Source organism: Lygodium microphyllum, chromosome 7 (genome assembly GCF_053477565.2).
Source record: "Lygodium microphyllum isolate KBCC chromosome 7, Lygodium_microphyllum_v1.1.10, whole genome shotgun sequence".
In the NCBI taxonomy this organism is placed as follows: Eukaryota; Viridiplantae; Streptophyta; class Polypodiopsida; order Schizaeales; family Lygodiaceae; genus Lygodium; species Lygodium microphyllum.
Genome location: NC_141141.1, coordinates 152,587,563 through 152,606,176, shown reverse-complemented (window position 1 = coordinate 152,606,176; position 18,614 = coordinate 152,587,563). Strand labels below are relative to the sequence as shown.

Sequence of the window (18,614 nt, the reverse complement as noted above, 5' to 3'; positions counted from 1 at the left end):
CTAACAAAGAGAAATCAGCATTTAGATGTTTGAAAGGGAAAATGACTACATATCCGATACTTATTTTGCCAAATCTATCTAAGTCATTCGTAGTGCAATGTGATGCATGTGGAAATAGCATTGGTGCTGTATTAATGCAGAATGGCCGAGTTGTGGCATATGAGAGTAGAGTACTTTCTGTTGTTGAAAGAACTTACCAAATTTACGAGAAAGAGTTATTAGCTGTGATCCATGCACTTTGTAGTTGGAAGCACTATTTGCTTGGTGTTGATTTTGTAGTGCAAATGGATCATCAAACACTTAGATACTTTCTCACACACGCTAAATTGTCAGAGAAACACATGCATTGGGCAAATTTCCTATCTATGTTTCATTTTCAAATAGTGCATGTGGAAGGCAAGAAGAATGTAGTTGCAAATGCTTTATCTTGCAAACCATAGGTGTCAGTTGTTTCAATTTCTTATCACCATGAATTGGATGATATGAAAGAGCAATATGCTAATAACGAAGATTTCTCTGAAATCTATGAACAGTTAAACAATGGCCAACATCATGACCATTATGTGTTCAAAGAAGGCCTTAACATGATGCATGGAAGACTATGCGTTACAAAACAGCTAAGGCCAAAAGTTTTATTAGAAAGTCATGCTCCACCGTATGCAGGACATCGTGATATTGATGCTATAATCAAAGACGTAGAGACTTTCTTCTATTGGCCAGCCTTGAGATCTAATGTTGATGCATATGTCAGATCTTGCCTTGTATCCCAAAAGGTCAAATTTGATAGACAAAAGGCACCAAGGTTATTACAACCACTGCCTAGTCCAAAAAGGCCATGGGAAAGTATTGCCATGGATTTCATTTTTGATCTTCCAAGAACTTCTTCAGGGAATGATGGAATCTGGACTATCATTTGCAGATTTACCAAACAGGCACATTTCATTCCTATAAGGAAAAAGATTAAGTCAGAACACATGGTAAAGATATTTATGCATAATATCTTCAAGTACCATGGAATGCCACGGTCAATTGTCAGTGATAGAGACCCAAGAATGACTAGCTTGTTTTGGAAAGCATTGTTTGAAAACATGGGCACTACGCTGAAATTTTCATCTTCTTTCCATCCACAAACTGATGACAGTCTGAAGAAGCAAATTCGACTATTTTAGATCTACTGAAGTGTTATGTTTCAGACCATAAGACTTCTTGGGAACACTACTTGCCATTGGTTGAGTATGCATACAATAATACAGCGCACTCATCTACTGGCAAAGCACCTTTTGAGATTGTGGAAGGTGGAAAGAAACTGCCTCCCATTTTGCAAACAAAAGATAACATTTTTGAAAGAGGTCGTTATGTAAAAGATTGGGAAGAAGCATATAAAAAGGTCAAGTATGCCTTAGAAAAGTCACAAGCTAAATAGAAAAGAGATGCTGATAGTCATCATCGGGAACTCTTGTTCAAAAAGGATGATTGGATCTTATTGTGTTTTGAAAAGGCACGTTTGAGAAAACAGAAGGGCAAGGAACATTTGTTTCCAAAGCTGAGTATGCATTACTATGGCCCTTTTCAAGTCTCAAAGAAGATCAATGATGTGGCATATAGGCTGAAATTGCCAGAGAATTGAAAAATTCATAATGCATTCCATGTGAACCTATTGAGGCCTTTTATTGGTGAAGTACCAGAAGATAGACCTTGGCAAAGCATTGCAATGGACTTTATTTTTTAGCTTCCTAAGACACCCACAAGGAATGATGGGATATGGACTATCATTTGCAAGTTTAGCAAACAAGCCCATTTCATTCCAGTGAGGAAAAAAACAAAGGCTGATCATATGGCACGATTGTTTTTGCAACACATCTTTAAGTATCATGGTATGCCAGAGTTGATCATTAGTGATCGAGACCCCCATATGACCTGTTTATTTTGGAAGGGCTTGTTTGAGAATATTGATACCACACTGAAATTCTCATCATCCTTCCATCCGCAAATAAATGATCAATCTGAGGAAGCAAATTCCACAGTGTTAGACCTTTTGAGATGCTATGTTTCAGACCACAAGACACAGTGGAAGCAGTATTTGCCCTTGGTTGAGTTTGTTTACAACAACACAGTGCATAGTTCTATGGGCAAAGCTCCATTTGAGGTGATTGAGGGTGGCAAGAAGGTACCAACTATTCTGCAAACTAAGGATAAGATCTTTGAGGCTAATCGTTATGTGGCGACTTGGATGTAGCCTATGCAAAGATAAAATATACACTTCAGAGATCGCAAGAAAAAGTAAAAGAGGACAGTTGATTGCCACAGACGTGCTTTGCAATTTGCAAAGGGTGATTACGTATTGCTGCGATTTGAAAAAACAGGGCTGAAAAAGATGAAAGGAAGAGAAAGATTGTATCCAAAGTTGAGTATGAGATACTAAGGGCCCTTCCAAGTGTTGGAGAAGATCAACAATGTGCCATATCAGCTGAAATTACCTCCACATTGGCGGATACGCAATGCCTTTAATGTCAGTTTGTTGAGGCCCTTGCATGGTGATGTGCCAGAGGATATGTCTACTGAAATTCAGCCTTAGGTTGAGGAGCTAGATGAGATTTTAGTACCTGAGCAAATTTTGGCACATAAGAAAAGAAAGGTCAAAGGTAAAGTTTCCAAGAGATACTTGGTGAAATTTCAGAATTATTCGCCAATGGATACCAAATGCATGGAAGAGGATGACTTGGCAAACCATCCTCTGTTGTTGTAGCTTTACCTTGATGCCTTTCAATTAGAGCCAACTTTAGTTCGGGCTCCCTCAGGTTCAACAGAGCAAGGGTCCAAAGTATTGCCTGATGCTCGAGTGAGGTAGCACTTCCCCTCCTCTAGTTATGGACAGCTCTCGTATGTAGTGGATCTTGAAAGTATTCAGCATGCATCCAAGATACTTCGCTAACAGTATGTTTGCCATGAGATCACTACTTAGTGTACTAGTCACTGTGAGATGTATGCAAATGAGTATGAGTTTCACTTGGGCACTAGAACTATACTTTTGTATCAGCTTATGATCAATTTAACATGAATTTTGCCTCGATTTTGAGAAAAAAATTATGACCAGTTTCAGCTCACTTTCTGATCAGCTTGAGAACCGTTTATGGTCACTTTTTGGATCAGTTGTGCATCAGTTTTTGCACTGATTGCTGGTCTGTTTTTGCAATGAGTTTATGATCAGTTTGGCGTCACATTTGCGGCAGTTTGTGAGCAGTTGTCAGATCAGCAAGTGATCAGTTTATGATCAAATTATGCTCACTTTTCAATGGTTTACATCTAATATCATGGACAACAGCATATGTTATGATACCATTGATGTTTTAGCCATGGTTTATGCTTGGTTTTCGCTATACTATGGTTTGGTTTTGCTGGATGAGTTGAGCTCATGAGAAATGGACATGTCACATGATAATCTGGCGATGTTTTTGAGATTCTTTGTGAGTATTATGCTATGTTATGTTGGCTGGTAATTTTCAGCATATGGGCATATGGAATGGTTGAACAGCAGTGCACAATGTTGTATTGACTATAATGCCCTACGGAAATTCCATTGTAGTACTTTGCTTTTGATGCATTTGGCAGTGCAATCCAAGACAATTGCAAGGATCTCAAGGGGAAGGGCTGTCAGGAGGACATGTATTTTTGAAACCTCACTTAACATGTGGATTAATTTTTAATCACATGGTTAAGGAAATGTTGCACATGTGAGGTGTAACTCGGGTTAGAGTAAATTTACGAACCCGAGACCCGAATAAATCACGAGATGTCAAGGCAAAAGTTACTATAAGTTATGCCGCACAGATACTAGGTGGTATCTGGTGCCACTTGTTAGCCTAGGTCATTCATTTGGCCATAAGTGTCAGTTGGTGACACTAGAGAAGTGACGTTTAATGGTACCTAATGCCAATCAGATGGTCAAAGATAACACAAAGACACTCGGGAATGGAAGTTGCCTAGCCAATTTAATTATTGGCCAATCAAATCATTTTTCAAGGCACCTAAATAATTATTAGATTAATTTTCAGTATTTAAAAACTGAAAATTAATATTTAATTATGACTAATGCTAGAAAAATCATTTAGAAAGGCTACCACTTGTCAAAAATGCCCATGCAAAACTGGAAAACATCTTTAGAGGCGAGAGAGAGGCATTTTTAGTGTATTCAGCCTGCAAGAAAGAGAGAGGAGATGTTGCTGGTCTGATTTGCAGCCATTGGAGAACCTTCTGAGGCAACCAGGGGCAGAAGAAGACCAATCAACAGCAAGTAACAGCATCTACAAGCTGTTGAGACAGAGCAACAACTGTAAATAACTGATTTTCTTCAGTTCTTTGCATCTACAAGCTATTGTGGCAAGGCAACAGCTGCATTTGACTGATCTTTAGTCATTCTTCACAACAAAACTCTGAATTTTCTCTCCCTTCAGCTCTCTCTCATCTCCCAGCCATTTCACAGCCTTGCTCTGAATATCTCAATATTTGGACCCTTGGAGGCTGAAAAATTGCAAATCTCTCTACTGTAAACCCTAATTTACACCAAAAATTAAGGTTTAGCAACAGCCTTGGGAAGCATGCCACAATTTGGAAGCTCCAAGACTTAGATTCAACAGGGCTGAAGGTGCTTTTCAGCTAAATTCAAGTGGAGGACTAGCCAACCATTGAATTTGGGGCATTTCCATCATCTATGAAGTGGGTGAAGGCCAAATTAAGTGCCCGAAACAAGGGACAATATAGATTGAAGACTTGCTGGTCACTTTGGATAGCAAGGTAAATTTAGATTGAAGACTTGCTGGTCACTTTGGACAGCAAGGGGAATTTGGATTGCGAAGGGGATTGGGAGAATCCCATTGTAAATCAACTTTTTCTTCAATAGAGCTAAAGAAATACCGAAAGGGGTACCAATTTTGGAGCCAATCGAGTGTGCATTGTCCAAGATCAGTAGGTAAATTTATATTTTCAGATTTGCATTAATTGTTTTCTGCTGTAATTAAGTTGTAATTAGGGATTTACCACCCATCCACGAAAGGAAGGCTAGTTTCACCTCCTCAAGGAAAACGTGCCCAAAGAATAGCTGCACAAAAGGCTTGGGACACTTAGGATACCCAAGCATTGTCACTTATTGCATTAGCAATTTAACATCCATAATCCCATATATACAATCTGCTACTTCTTCACGAGTAGCATGGCTTACGCTTAAGCAAATGTTTACTGGAAAAATTAAACACACATTTCTTTCTTGAAAAATGAGCTTGAAAATGTAACGATGGACAAAAAAGATGCTATGCAGGGTCATCTTAACAAAATTCAAGACTTGCATGAGTAGTTGATCAATGCAAAAGAGTATTATTATGATGCACAAATGATCTCTACTACTTTGAATTCCTTGCCAGCTTCTTATTTTCCCTTTCATACAACATTGAATCTCACAATGAGAATTTCTTTGCAGCCACTTACCTTTCTTCAATTGATTAGTTTGTTACTGGAAGAAGAGCAAACAAGGAAAAGAAATGGGATGGATGTTACAGCCTCAAAACAAGCTCTTATGGCAAGACAAAAGAGCAAGGGCAGTCAGTCTAGGAATGCTCCGCAGAGTTCTAGAGATTCAGACACTTCACAAAACAACAAGAAACATGGGGGTATGCAAGCGGAGAAAGGCAAGTGACATAATTGTAAAAAGTCAAGTCACTATATCACAGAATGCAAGAAACACATTGCCAAGGAGAAAAAGGAGGAGTCTAGAATATATGTTTCCAATGCATCTTCTACTACTACTACTACAGAGTCCGTGTCATTTGTTGTTGATCATGACTACTGTTTTTACACTTGCAATTATGATTCTTCTTGGATAGATAGAGCATTCAACTCTATAAAGGATGATAGCACTTGGTTCTTTGACACTGATACTTCTAAGCACATTACATCCTGTAGGGATTTTTTTACCTCTGTTGTTGTAGCTCCTATTGGCAAATCTGTGCAATGTATCAACAATGCATCTTATCTTATTAGAGGTGTTGGAGAGATTGTTTTGAAAGCCATTGATGGCTCTATTCTCCGTTTGCAGGATGCATTATATGTGCCAAGAGTAAAGAAGAATTTGTTGTCCATTTCTTCTTTAGCAAAGTTGGGTAGATGTTATCATTTTGTCGCATTCATTGATAACCTTACTCTGTTTTTCTTGGGTCTACTCATTGATGAAGAAGTCAAAGGTGTATGATGCATGTTTGGCTTTCGTTGCACTTGTGGAAAATCAATCTGGTTGCAGGATTAAGACTCTCCATTCAGACCAAGAAGAAGAATACATGTCTTATTTGCTGAATAATTTTTTGAAGTTGAAAGGTATTGCCCATCAATATACTACTGTATATACTCCACAACAGAATGGGATCACAAAACAAAGAAGAATAGGTCACTCGTGGAGATGGCCAAATGTATGCTGAAAGCTAAAAACTTACCACGACGTTTTTTTATGGAAGCAGTTATGTGTGCTTGTCATGTTTTGAATAGGTGCCCTACGAAGGCATTGAAAAATGTCATGTCTTTTGAGGCTTGGAACAGTTGTAAACCTTCAGTTCGTCACTTTCATACTTTTGGGTGTCTTGCATATACTCATATTCCCAAAGAATTGAGAAAGAAAGAAGAACAATAAGACTGTCAAGTGCATATTTGTGGGATATAGCAGTGAAAGCAAAGGGTACAAATTGTACGATCCTATTTCCAAGAAAGACTTTGTCAATAGAGATGTGATTTTTTAATGAAAAAACAAAATTATCTCTTGTTGGTATTGACACATATCAAGCTGCAAATGATGTGTTTGAAGGGTTGCTACCTATTTCTTTTGGTGATACAACTGGAGCTTCACTAAATGAACAAAATGTCACTTCCTCCTTTTTTTCTCTCCCTTCCTCTTTCTCTCTCTCTCCCTCCCTCCCTCCCTCTCTCTTTGTTTCTTCCTCTCTGTTTCTCTCTCCCCCCTCTCTCTCTCCCTCTTTGTTTCTTCCCCCCCTCCCCCTTCCTCTTTCTTTCCCTCCTTTTCTTTCTATTTTTCTACTTCTCTCTCTATTTTTCATGAATCCCCCTCTTTCTATATTCCTCTCTCTCCCCTCTTCTCTCTATTTCTCTCTGCCTCTCTTTCTCTCCCTCAATGTCTCTCTCCACAAACAAAAATAAAGAGAGAAGAAGAAAATAGAAAAACAGTCCCATCAAACAATGTAGAAATTCAGCCTATGGCTAATCTGAATATTCGGCAAGATGCTGAACTTGAGGTTCATCAAGAGCATATACATAATCAGGAGGCTAGACAAATGCCTAGATGATACTTGCAGACTTTAAGAGACAATCATTTGGAAGCTCCTCTTGCTGGTCGTACTCGAAGACAAGCACATCTGCATGATCATGCTAATACAATGGAGTTTCTTATGGCACCAAACACACTTGATGATGAGGAGCCTAATTCTCTAAGAATGCACAACAGAGTGTGCATTGGATGGCAACAATGCAAGCTGAATTTAATTCTATCATAAAGAATCAAACATGGGATTTAGTTACATTGCCTGTTGGAAAGAAAGCCATTGGTACTAAATGAGTCTATAAGCTCAAAAGAAAAGCGGATGGATCCATTGATAAGTACAAAGCCAGGCTTGTAGCAAAAGGCTATGCGTAAAAGAAGGACATTAATTATGAGTAGACAGTTTGCTCCTACATCCCATATGACCACCATTAGGTGTATGGTTGCTTCAGCTGCCCATTATGGTTGGATTGTGCACCAGCTTGACATTAAAACTACATTTCTACATGGGGAACTTTAAAAAGAAGTGTATGTTCAGCAGCCCATGGGTTTTGCAATTGAAGGATCCGAACACTCGGTATGCAAGCGAAATAAGACTTTGTATAGTAACTAGTTTGAAGCAAGCTCCATGAGCTTGGTATGCAAGAATTGATGCCCTTTTTCTCAGCCAAGGATTCCTTAACAGCCCATCAGAGTCTACTCTTTACGTATGCAAAAAGGGGGATCTTTGCAAGTCATTTGTCTTTATGTGGATGATCTTCTGCTCACAGGGACACATGCTGATTAAATTTCAGCATTCAAGAAAAATTTGCAGCAAATCCTTGAAATGTCAAATTTAGGGCCTTTGTATTACTATTTGGGCATCTAGTTTATTCATGATGCTAGAGGCATTGGATTGTCACAATCCAAATATATTGGTAAACTCCTTGAGAGATTTGGCTTCCAAGATTGCAAGCCAATTAGCACACCAATGGAGACTAGACTCAAGCTATCTTTGCATGATGACGATGATTTGTTTGACATTCATACATATACTCCAATAGTTGGATGCCTCATTTATTTATGCAACACAAGGCCAGATATTCAATTTGCAATTTCAACCCCGAGCAGATATATGCATAGCCCACACATGCCACATTGCCAAGCTATGAAGCGGGTTTTTCGTTACTTGCAAGGGTACTAGGACTCTTGGATTGCTTTATGCTAAGTGGGGCCTACTATAGTTACATGCTTACAATGATTTCAATTGGGGTGGTGATTTTGATTCACGTCACTCTACAAGTGAAAGACATTTCTTTCTTAGCTTATCTTGCATTTCTTGGCTTAGCAAGAAACAATCCATTGTTGCCACATCATCTTGCGAGGGTAAATACAAGGCAACTTTCACTACTACAGTTGAATGTGTATGGCTAAGCCGTTTGTTGACTGATTTTGGTGTATCTGTCTCACGAAGCCTACTCCCTTGTTTACTAACAATCAAAGTGTCATTGCATGGCACGAAACCCAATGTTTCATGCACACAAGAAAAACACAGAGATACATTATCACTTTGTCAAAGAGAGGATAATTTAATATAAGGGATATAAACCTTGTCTACTATCCTACCAACAATAATGTGGCAAACATCTTTACCAAAGCTCTTCCTCGAGACAAATTTGAAGCATTTCACAATGATTTAAATTTGATCTCCTTCGATGGGTGATCTTGTATGCTGATCACTTTTTACTCCAAGGGGGTTGTTGGGTTTGACTCACGCCTACGCTCACATAGAAGTAGTAGAATATTCTCTTTTTGTGTGTTTATATTTTACAATTTAGTCACTTATCGCACTTTCAATTGTGAATGCACCTTAAGGCACCTACACAAACCAAAGGTCTAAGGGTTGTACTTTGTACTTGTCTTACACACTTATGAATGAATCGTGTGTCGAGCTATGTCTACACTCTCACACTCTCTCTCTCTCTCTCTCTCTCTCTCTCTCTCTCTCTCTCCTGTTCACAATGTACTAAGCTTGGAGCTGCCATCTCCATCTTTAACATTGACAACCACCTTGGGATGTGTGCTCAAAATTGAGGGCCTAGGACTTGAATTCCAAAAACTGAAATTAAAGAATTTCAAGGAGATTCTAGAGGCTAGCCAGCCAATGTCAATTTGGGGCTGAATTTGTCCTGCAAGGAGCAAGGTGAAGACCAGTTTCCCAAGTAACCTAAGGAGCAAATTGGTTTGAAGGCTTGTTGGTCAATTTGGACAGCAAGAGACACTTGGATAGTGGAGATCAAAGAATCTCAATTGTACTCCATCCATTTGCAATAAAAGCTAAAGAAATACCGCAAAGTGCACAAGTTTTGGGGCCAACAAGCTATCCATTGTCCCAAGATTAAAGTAGTAAAGTGTGTATTTTCTGTTTATATGAAGTATATGCTTGATGTAATTGTTGCATAATCAGGTTATTACCACCCTCTCCGACAAGGAAGGCTTGTTTTAGGCTGATTGTACTGCACATTGCAATCTTTGAAGGCTGAGAGAGAGAGAGAGAGAGAGGTAGGTATGTTCAAACTTCCAAGTTCAGACTTCAGCTTTCAGCCTTTAGGCTGTGAACAGTGATGGTGCAGGCTGAATAAACTGCAATGTTTAAAGGCTGAGAGAAAGAGAGAGAGAGAGATCTTACCCAATGGTCAAAAAAGTTGGGCAGCAGTGCTTCCAGGCATGCAGCTGTATTTCCCACAATTGGTCGACTTCATGCAGGCTGAAATCAGTTGTTTTCAGTGAGGAAAGGTGATTTAGGCTGTGCACACTGACGGAACAGAAAACAGGTAAGAGCGACCTGAAATCAATGCCTGTTTTTTAATTTCCCCAAATTTTTTTAAAGGTCAAAGAGGTTCTCAAACATTTGTTTTTCAAACATCAAAAATAGGCATCTGTAAACAACGGAAATTTTTTTCAGATGCATCTGAAAATAACTATGGGAGTGGGAGTGGGAGTGTAAGATGATACACAATGATCTCATCGTGTTTAGACACACTCAAAAGAGTTCTTGCACACAAATTAGAAGTCAATGACCTATGCCATGGAAGACAAGAACCCAACCTATATGACATTACCACTCGTGAAGATCCATGGAGCAAGAATTAGAGGCCATTGAGCAGGAACAGCTATGGAAGTGGTGCCTCAACCACCCAAACATGAAGTCATTGAAGCGAAGTAGATGTTCAAAACATAATATCACAATTCTTTGGACAAGCATTAGACCAAATTGGTGGCCAAAGGGTTTGCTCGAAAACCCAAAATGAAATCTAATGTCATCGTCATCCTTACCATGCGGACGGTGACCATCGAGGTTATTCCTACTTTGGCTAGCCATAAGCAATGGCCAATCTATCAACTTGAAATGAAGTAACAAAAGATTTCCAAGCCTTCTCCACCAGATACCAACTGTAACGTGTCCCCCTGTCCACTTGTGGGACACGTCTTAGCAGCCCATCGGGAAGAGAGTCTAGAAAGCGCCGCCCGGCAATCCCAAGGAATGTCACGGGGTTTGCGATCTAGGTCTTCCCGAGTCTGCCACGAAGCGGAAGCATTTCGGCCGTTCCCACTTAGGATCGACCTGAATCAGGGTTTTCCTAATGATCAAGTTCCTAGAATGGTAGCTAGCGTCAAGCCCCAGACGAACTACTTTGCGCATAAACATCAGGGTCGAAGCGGATTTATGCTGCACTTGGTTCAAAGAGAATGGAAAACGAGAGGGATGCGAAGCTCGACCTCTCTGCCCGTAAGGCATAGTCCCATTCCATTCCCCTAAAACAGCATAAATTGGGAGTCTAGCTCTGTAAATTCTAGGTCATTGTTTACCTTGCTGTCAATTCCTTTGAGAAAAGTTCCCGACCAACCGGGACCACCCTTCCGTAAAACGGACCCAAGGTCACATCCACCGCACTTTCCTCAAGTTGCTTTAGTTATCTAATTACCTACCACATTTAGTTTGACAAGCAAAAGCAGCTTCCTTAATTAACCAATTAATCACGGGTTCCTTCACGTAACTTAAGCACTGACATAGAAAAGCAATGTCAAACAAGTTCCTTTTCAACATTTGATCTTTATTTATCAGTCTTTGGAATACATCAAATAATCCGCCCAAAGGCTATTCCAGCAATCCTCAAGGATCGCTATTCCAAGTTCCGCCCGTTGACTAGTATGCGGGCCTCGAGATCCCACGTCGGCCTCTTGTGCAGGATCCGGAGGCAAGGGATTTATGGCCAGAGCCCCCCCTAGCACCCAAGCATCTTCCTGCTCCAAGTAGCACCCACGAAGCGACCTCTCGCGGCGGGTTCGGTCCACGTACCTGGCGCGGCTAACAACCCCCTTGGATAGGGTTAGACAGACAATCGGGGGTAACTGATGCTGCCTCTCCCTCCAGGCTTTTAACCTGAAGCATTAGTTATTTTCCAGCATTAGTTCCTTGAGCAAAGAAGAACAAACTGTGCTCCTAAGTGTACAAACACAAGCACTCTAGTGGTCGTTTATACGGCCAACTGCTAAGGTGTGAATCTTTCTCTCCGAATACATCCAGCATTCGATCCGGGATCAATTGCGACTTGGCAAGGTCCCAAGGGTTTCGTAAGCTGAGTTGCTTGTTTACCCCTTTTTCCCTGGATTAGGGTTTATACCCTGTTAACCCAACTTGTCACTACCTTAGGTATCCTTAAATTATAGACAATAAATCCTGGGCAACCCCGTTGTCCTCACTTGATTGGTCAATTGCTTATTAGGCAATTCATAATTTCCCTAACTTGGCAAATCAGCCCCAAGGAAGGGTGATGTAGCAGGATGACTATTCATCCTCTAGAAAATTAGACTTGTACTTAGAACTTGCCAACCTTGTTCTAAGGAGTGGCAATACTATTTTGTGATTTAGACACAAAACCATGCGACGTTACAACTTGTTGCACGAGATAGATGTCAGCACCTAACTTGTGGGATTATTTCTTTCATCACACAGTATTCCTTGGTCAAGAATACCTTTGGTCCAGATGTAGGGTTTGGGAGTCCTCTTAACCCAATCCAAAACCCTAACTCTACTAGGCCGATAACGCTTTGGCACTAGGGTTCCTAGTTTCCTTGCGGAAGTCTAGCATCTGGTCATCCGATCACTAGGGTGAGAACCCTAGATCATTCTTGCACGGCCGATCTGACAATCCTAACATTTTCGAGAATGTGGATAGGATCTTTGGGATCGGAAATATTAGGTTGGCAACCTAAGTGCGATACTAGGCAGAATTTTAACGTAACTTAACCCTACCTAGCACTTTGAGGTGATCGTTATTTGCAATCTAATCGTACCTTTATGATTTTCATGCGGATTACTTAGTTGATCCAACCAACCCATGATTTAAGATGATCTTTCTTTTAAGGATGCAAATACATTCTTCTAAATTTGCAAGTACTTTCCCCTAAAAGATGTAAGTAACTGAAAGATAGGTGAGATGCATCATTCCATGCGAGTATGCAACTTCAAACCATAGACCTTCTGCTTTTATGCAACTTAGAGATCATTCTTTTCCTTGCCCTAAACTATAATGATTGACATTCAGAGCTAACTCATATAAACCCTATGTTGATGCAACGAAGTCAAAGCTTTAATATTTTTATTGAAGATGCATTCAAACTTTGATAAAGAACTCCACGCTTGAGCGAATGCCAAGAGTCTATCATTGACTTAATCCTTCTTTTAGCACTTAACCCAATCTAGAATGTAATTATCATCGCATGCAATTTGCAAGGTTCATAAATCTTTTTTTCCTTTCAATGCAACATTTTAGACAAAATTTAACGTCTGTCTACGATTGCCTTAATCACGAGGCACAACCAAGAATTTATTGCCTAAATATAGTGTTATATTCCCTATCCTTTGCGAGATGCCACAAGGATGCCTTCGCACAACTTCTTCTAATAACTTATGCATCATGCACTGAAATTTGCAGCTACTCTTGACCACGGAGGTGCAAGCAAAAAACAAGTGCTCGACATGCCACTAAACTTTATAACTCGAATGAGTAAATGCATTTAAATTTCCCAAAAAAAATATGCTTAATGCATCTTTTTCATGCGGGAATACTATCGGAACCTGGGCATTAAGAATCGGGGCGTTGTCCACTCGGATACTCGGGATGGAAGCTCCCGCGTGCGCTCCTCTCGTCTTTTGCTTGGGAGCCATCGACGAATTAAATCTCGGTTCAACAACTCTCCCTTGGTCCCCCTTTCGCGTTTCGAAGACACTCCGTCCGAGATTCCCCTCTTCCACGCAAGAATTGGGCCTTACAGACTCAGTTTTAAAAACCCGTGAGGTATGGGTGAATAAGGCTTATGGAAGCCTTATTGGAAGCTTCTAATTAGAAGCTTCCAAGCTTCTATGACAGGCTGAATGACGTGGAGAGAGAGTGATGATGGGGGTGGAGGTGGAGGTGAAGATGACGACGATGATGATTATGATGATGATGGTGGTGGTGATGACGACGACAGCGCAGCCTGGCGGCGGCAGCAGACGGACAGTGGCCGCAGCAGCACAGCACATGATCAGTCCTTCCTCCCTCCCCCAAGCTTCGGGCCCGGGGGGGGGGGGGGGGGGGGGACACACACGTGGCAGGCAGCATGTTCCCCTCCCCATGCTCCTCCTCCACTTATCTCCTTCTCATACTCATACTCCCCCTCCCCGCCGCCACGCAACGACTGAAGGGGAGGGGAGTTCTAATAAAAAAATTTGCCAAAAATTTATCCATTATCCCTTTTTTTCCCCCCTTGAAGGGGTGTTCCCGCGTAGGCCTACGGTGGCTCGCGGTTTTCAAGCCACGGCTTCCTATACGCAACACGAAGCTGGAGTTTGCTATTGCACGAGGGTGGAGCACTTAGCCCAAGGTTTTTCCGTTGCGGGAGATTATTTTGAACTGCTTTTGCGCGAGATTTTGGGTCTTCAATATTTCGTAGTAGAAAAATTACATCCACCCAAAGTAGATGAAATCAAATCATCATCATCTGGTATTACATCAATGCCTGCCAAGATATCTACAATGCTCCTCACCTTCAAAACATACTCCTTTACAAACATCTTCCCTTCCTTCAAGGTATTCCCGCCTCTTGCTTGAGCTGAATCTTTCTTGCATTTATATTTACTGAAAACATATTTTTAAAAGGTGGTCTAAGCTACATGTGTACTCTTTGCATTTCCGATATACTCTAGCATAGTATTATCAATGACTCCAAACAAACAATACATCACATTTTTGTCTTTTGCATTCCATTCTTTCCATGCCTTTAATTCTTATGTGATCAAAGGATCGCTTAGCCTCAATTCCTTTTCTACATCTAAAACAAACTTATAAAGGCATTTTCCAATAAAGAAGTTCGTCGTACGAAAATTCCATACACATTAAATCTTCATTAGCTCATTAAAATAACCCCAAAAGTCAAAGATTACTAAAGATTTTGTATCCCATAAGTGAAAACCCTGATTATGGGAGGGGCTCTCCATCCCTTGCTAAATGCTACCACACTCCCTCCAACCATTGGCACCTAGTTTTCAACAATGGCCTTACTACCAGGAGCTCCTAAACAATTGCATTTTGCTACCTGATTGCCATCGCTAGCTGCTGCCCCATTTTTTTCACCCTAATCAATGCATTTTTTGCATCAGGCTGCCCTGTGTCAGCAAACACTTCTACAGCTGCCGTCTAGCCTCCTATTATTGCCAATGATCAACTACCTCAATCTCCTAGTGATTAGATTACTGTGTTTACCAATTCCAACCCTCCAAGCAGCTATGTTTTGGTTTTCCAACCTGCTGCCCTTCGATATTCAACATCATCTCAACTCCAATTGGTAATTACAATCCTCAGAATCCACCTTCGGTAGACACTACTCTCCAACTACTCCCATTGCTCTACCTTTGAACGTCTTATACAATCTCTCATTCATTTACAGCATTCATTCATTTTCTTCAAAGTTCTCTTTCTTCTCTGTTTGTGCTATGTGTTTATTGCGTTTTTGTCTGAGTTCTTGTGTTTTAGTCATATTCATACATTCTATGTTTTCTCAGTGCAAAAGCTAGCATCACTTCACAATCACATACTTCTAGGTTTGAAGGATTCCAATTTCTATCTTTTATCTCAGATACTCATGAAATAAAGTTGAAGAAATATTGCAAGCAGCACAAGGATTTTCAGCCATTCTATCTTGATGTCAAGGTGAAAACTATGGAACTATGCAAGACAATTCTACCTCATCTTTTCACCTCCATGCAAAAATGGCATTTGAGAAGGCTATCATACCATACTAGTGTGTATGCAATTGTATGCGGACTTCTTGCACCTCTTGAACAAGGCAATGGCTCCCTTGCAATATTTTAACCCTCTTTGCAATCGAGCTGTCCCAAAAGTTCCCCGTTCTCAAGTAAAGCATGAAGAGCTTCAAGCATAAATTGAAAACCTATTGGAAAATGGATTGAGTAGGGTCGATCCTCACTCCTTTCATGCTCTGGTATAGCTCTCACCAAACTTACCATTAAAAAAAGGTATTCCTCGCAACGTAATGATGATATGTTGCTAGCTAGGGCAATGGTTTTAAGCTAGCTAGACTAAAAGTCCAGCTACAACCAATTAAGATTGCTCTAGAAAATATTGACAATCGCATTCTAGATAGACTTTCAGCTATTCAAGTCTATAATCCTTCCAACAAGCTCTTTTACATGGTTATGGCACGGGCCTTAAACCCTTTTCTTGGAAAATGTGTTTATGTTCTTACTCAGTGACATCTTGGCTTGCAACAAATCTTCGAAACAACATTGCCACCATTTGCAGAAAATTCAACTTGTGCAAGAAAAAAGGCTTCTCTTATTCTTAAAAAATTGAGAGTTCTTCATAGTATCTATTTCCTATTTGATGCAAATTACTTCAGCCCAAGTTATAGAACAGATCCTAAGTACAGTGATAGCAAACAAGTAGAATAGGTCCTCGAACGTTGAAATGGCATTATGAAACAAGAGCGCATCTCCAACTAAGGGCACATCTCGAATGTCCCATCCCTAAAAAGGGGATGGCTATGGGACAAGAAAGGGACACATCCCCTTGTTAGCAAGGGAAATGGAAATGACTCAGGGTCTACATGGGTGTGTCCATTTGGGCAAACCCCCCCTCTCTCTCTCTCTCTCTCTCTCTCTCTCTCTCTCTCTCTCTCTCTCTCTCTCTCTCTCTCTCTCTCTCTCTCTCTCTCTCTCTCTCACACAAAAACAAATTTAGTGTGATTCCCAAAATATGACTTGAAATCGAGGGTAGTTCCTAACGAGACGAGAGCCTAAGCATTGACATATTCCTCAATCTATTTAATGAAGCTAGCAATATCTAAGATCCCTATTGGAGTGGTTACCAGACTCTTTTTTTGTCAATGCTTACTCAATCTATTTTATGAAAGTAGCTATATCTAAGATTCCCATTGTAGTAATTTATACGTAGGGCATCCCGACTCTTTTTCTAATAGATTCATTGTCATTGAGCCCACTTCACCGTCAAGAATTGTATTAAACCAAGCTCTTGGTAAATCCTTTATATCTCCCAAAGATTTTCCTTATGGAATTATTTGGTTGACCAAAATCCACATACTTTGCGATAGACATTTCAATTCACAGCAATCATGTTGGTGTTTCAATTCACAACAATCGTGTTGATGGTAGAGACCCAACGCAAAGATTCCTGAATTATTTGCTGAACATTGTGATGTTTTTAAGATTTAAAGGGTGTCATACGCTGTATTACAAAAGGTTAGATTGTGTCTAGAATTTTAAACATATATGAATAATGTTTATTCAATAATCTGCAGCCAAGACAAAGTGTCAACTATCAGAATATTGCACATTGGAAAACTAATGGAAGGAATACTGGAAAGAATTGCGCATTGGAAGTCACAATGCACCCGCCCACCCAAAGATACAATAAAATAGGGAAAAGAGAGCTTGCAAGAAGGCACACCTCCCTGACTTTCTCATATCGAACCACTGTAGGGACAATGGCATCAGTCTTTTCCTCGACTGCAACAGGTACGGCGCTGTTCTCACTGACTTCTTTCTGCTCCTTGGGCTCCTTGGTGGACTCTTTGGGCTCCTTGGGCTCTTTAGGTTCCTTCGGCTCCTTGGGCTTCATGAGGAACCTCTTGAAGAGCCCAGGCAATTTGGTCTTTCCTGATCCTTCACTCCCCTTGCCATTATTGCCGCTCTCTGACTGCGCAGATTCCTTGGCCTTCTCCTCTTTTTCCTCCAGGTGATTGTTTTCCTTCTCTTCTTTGACCCCCTGCTCTGCAGTCTGAGGCGCCGGTTTATCGCAGTCCCCCCCCTTTTTGCTGTCCGAGGAGTAAAGGCGCAAGCCATAGGCTTGAATGGACCCTGCGAGAGGCGGGTCTGTTAGGGAATTCCACAAGCGGAGGAGGAAAGGGCGTTCGCCTGAGACGGAATAACATGGGATGCGAAGGGTGGAAGGAGACGGGGCCGGGAACTTGTGGCGTACTGGGGCACCTCGCAGGGCTTGACCTGCGATGATGGCGAGCAGCATGGAGACCTACACGTTGCTCCTGACGTAGATGCGAGAGAGAGAGAGAGTTATGATTACTCAAATTTTGCTTCGGAAAGGGGCGGCAACTTTGCTTTTCATATTCGGCTAAAACCCTGTCCCCTGCTTTTGCCCCCCGAGCACGCAATTTCTCGAAGCTAAAGGAAGTGGAAGCATGTGTTACAGGGTAGGCTCCGAGAGAGTGACTCGAGAGAGTGTGAGATCCAAATTCAGCTCTTTATGTTTGGCTACCTAAAACCCTGGCCCCCAACACAATTTATCGAAGCCAAGTAAATGAAGTGGAAGCACTATGTGAGGTGAGGTGACAACATTGGTGGCACTGAGGCATCCACCATAATGCACAATCTTCTTTCGTAAGGTGAGGCTACTCAAAGAACTAGGGAGGTCAAAATAGAGATCAAGAAAATTATAAATGTTTGTAACCCTTTTAGGCACCTTTGATAGCACAATCCTTCCCTAACATTTCCTTGTGGTCTTTTTGATGGGCTTGCATCTAGGCCAAATTATCAAATGAGAGGTTCACACTAGAAAGCCGCTATCATAATAGCTAGAATGTCATGCTTCTAGCTTAATTTAGCAACATTGATCCAAAAGCATCAACTTTTTCGAAGCCATCCAACATAATCATCACCCTACCCTAGTAGGATCGTGAGTATATGTAGGAGCCAAATATGAGTTACTAGCTATGTATGGAGCAATGT

General features: G+C 40.9%; 1 protein-coding gene across 1 annotated transcript in view; it reads right to left on the bottom strand.

The window, feature by feature from the left end:
* Nucleotides 1-18,113, bottom strand: part of LOC148034093 (lon protease homolog, mitochondrial-like) — a 199,096-nt gene extending 180,983 nt beyond the window's left edge. The window contains exon 1 of the mRNA XM_087682085.1: nucleotides 17,320-18,113. Within this exon, the coding sequence (XP_087538211.1) occupies nucleotides 17,320-17,895 (576 nt within the window). The 5' untranslated portion in view covers nucleotides 17,896-18,113. The remainder of the gene's footprint in view (nucleotides 1-17,319) is intronic.
* Between the last annotated feature and the right edge of the window lie 501 nt (nucleotides 18,114-18,614).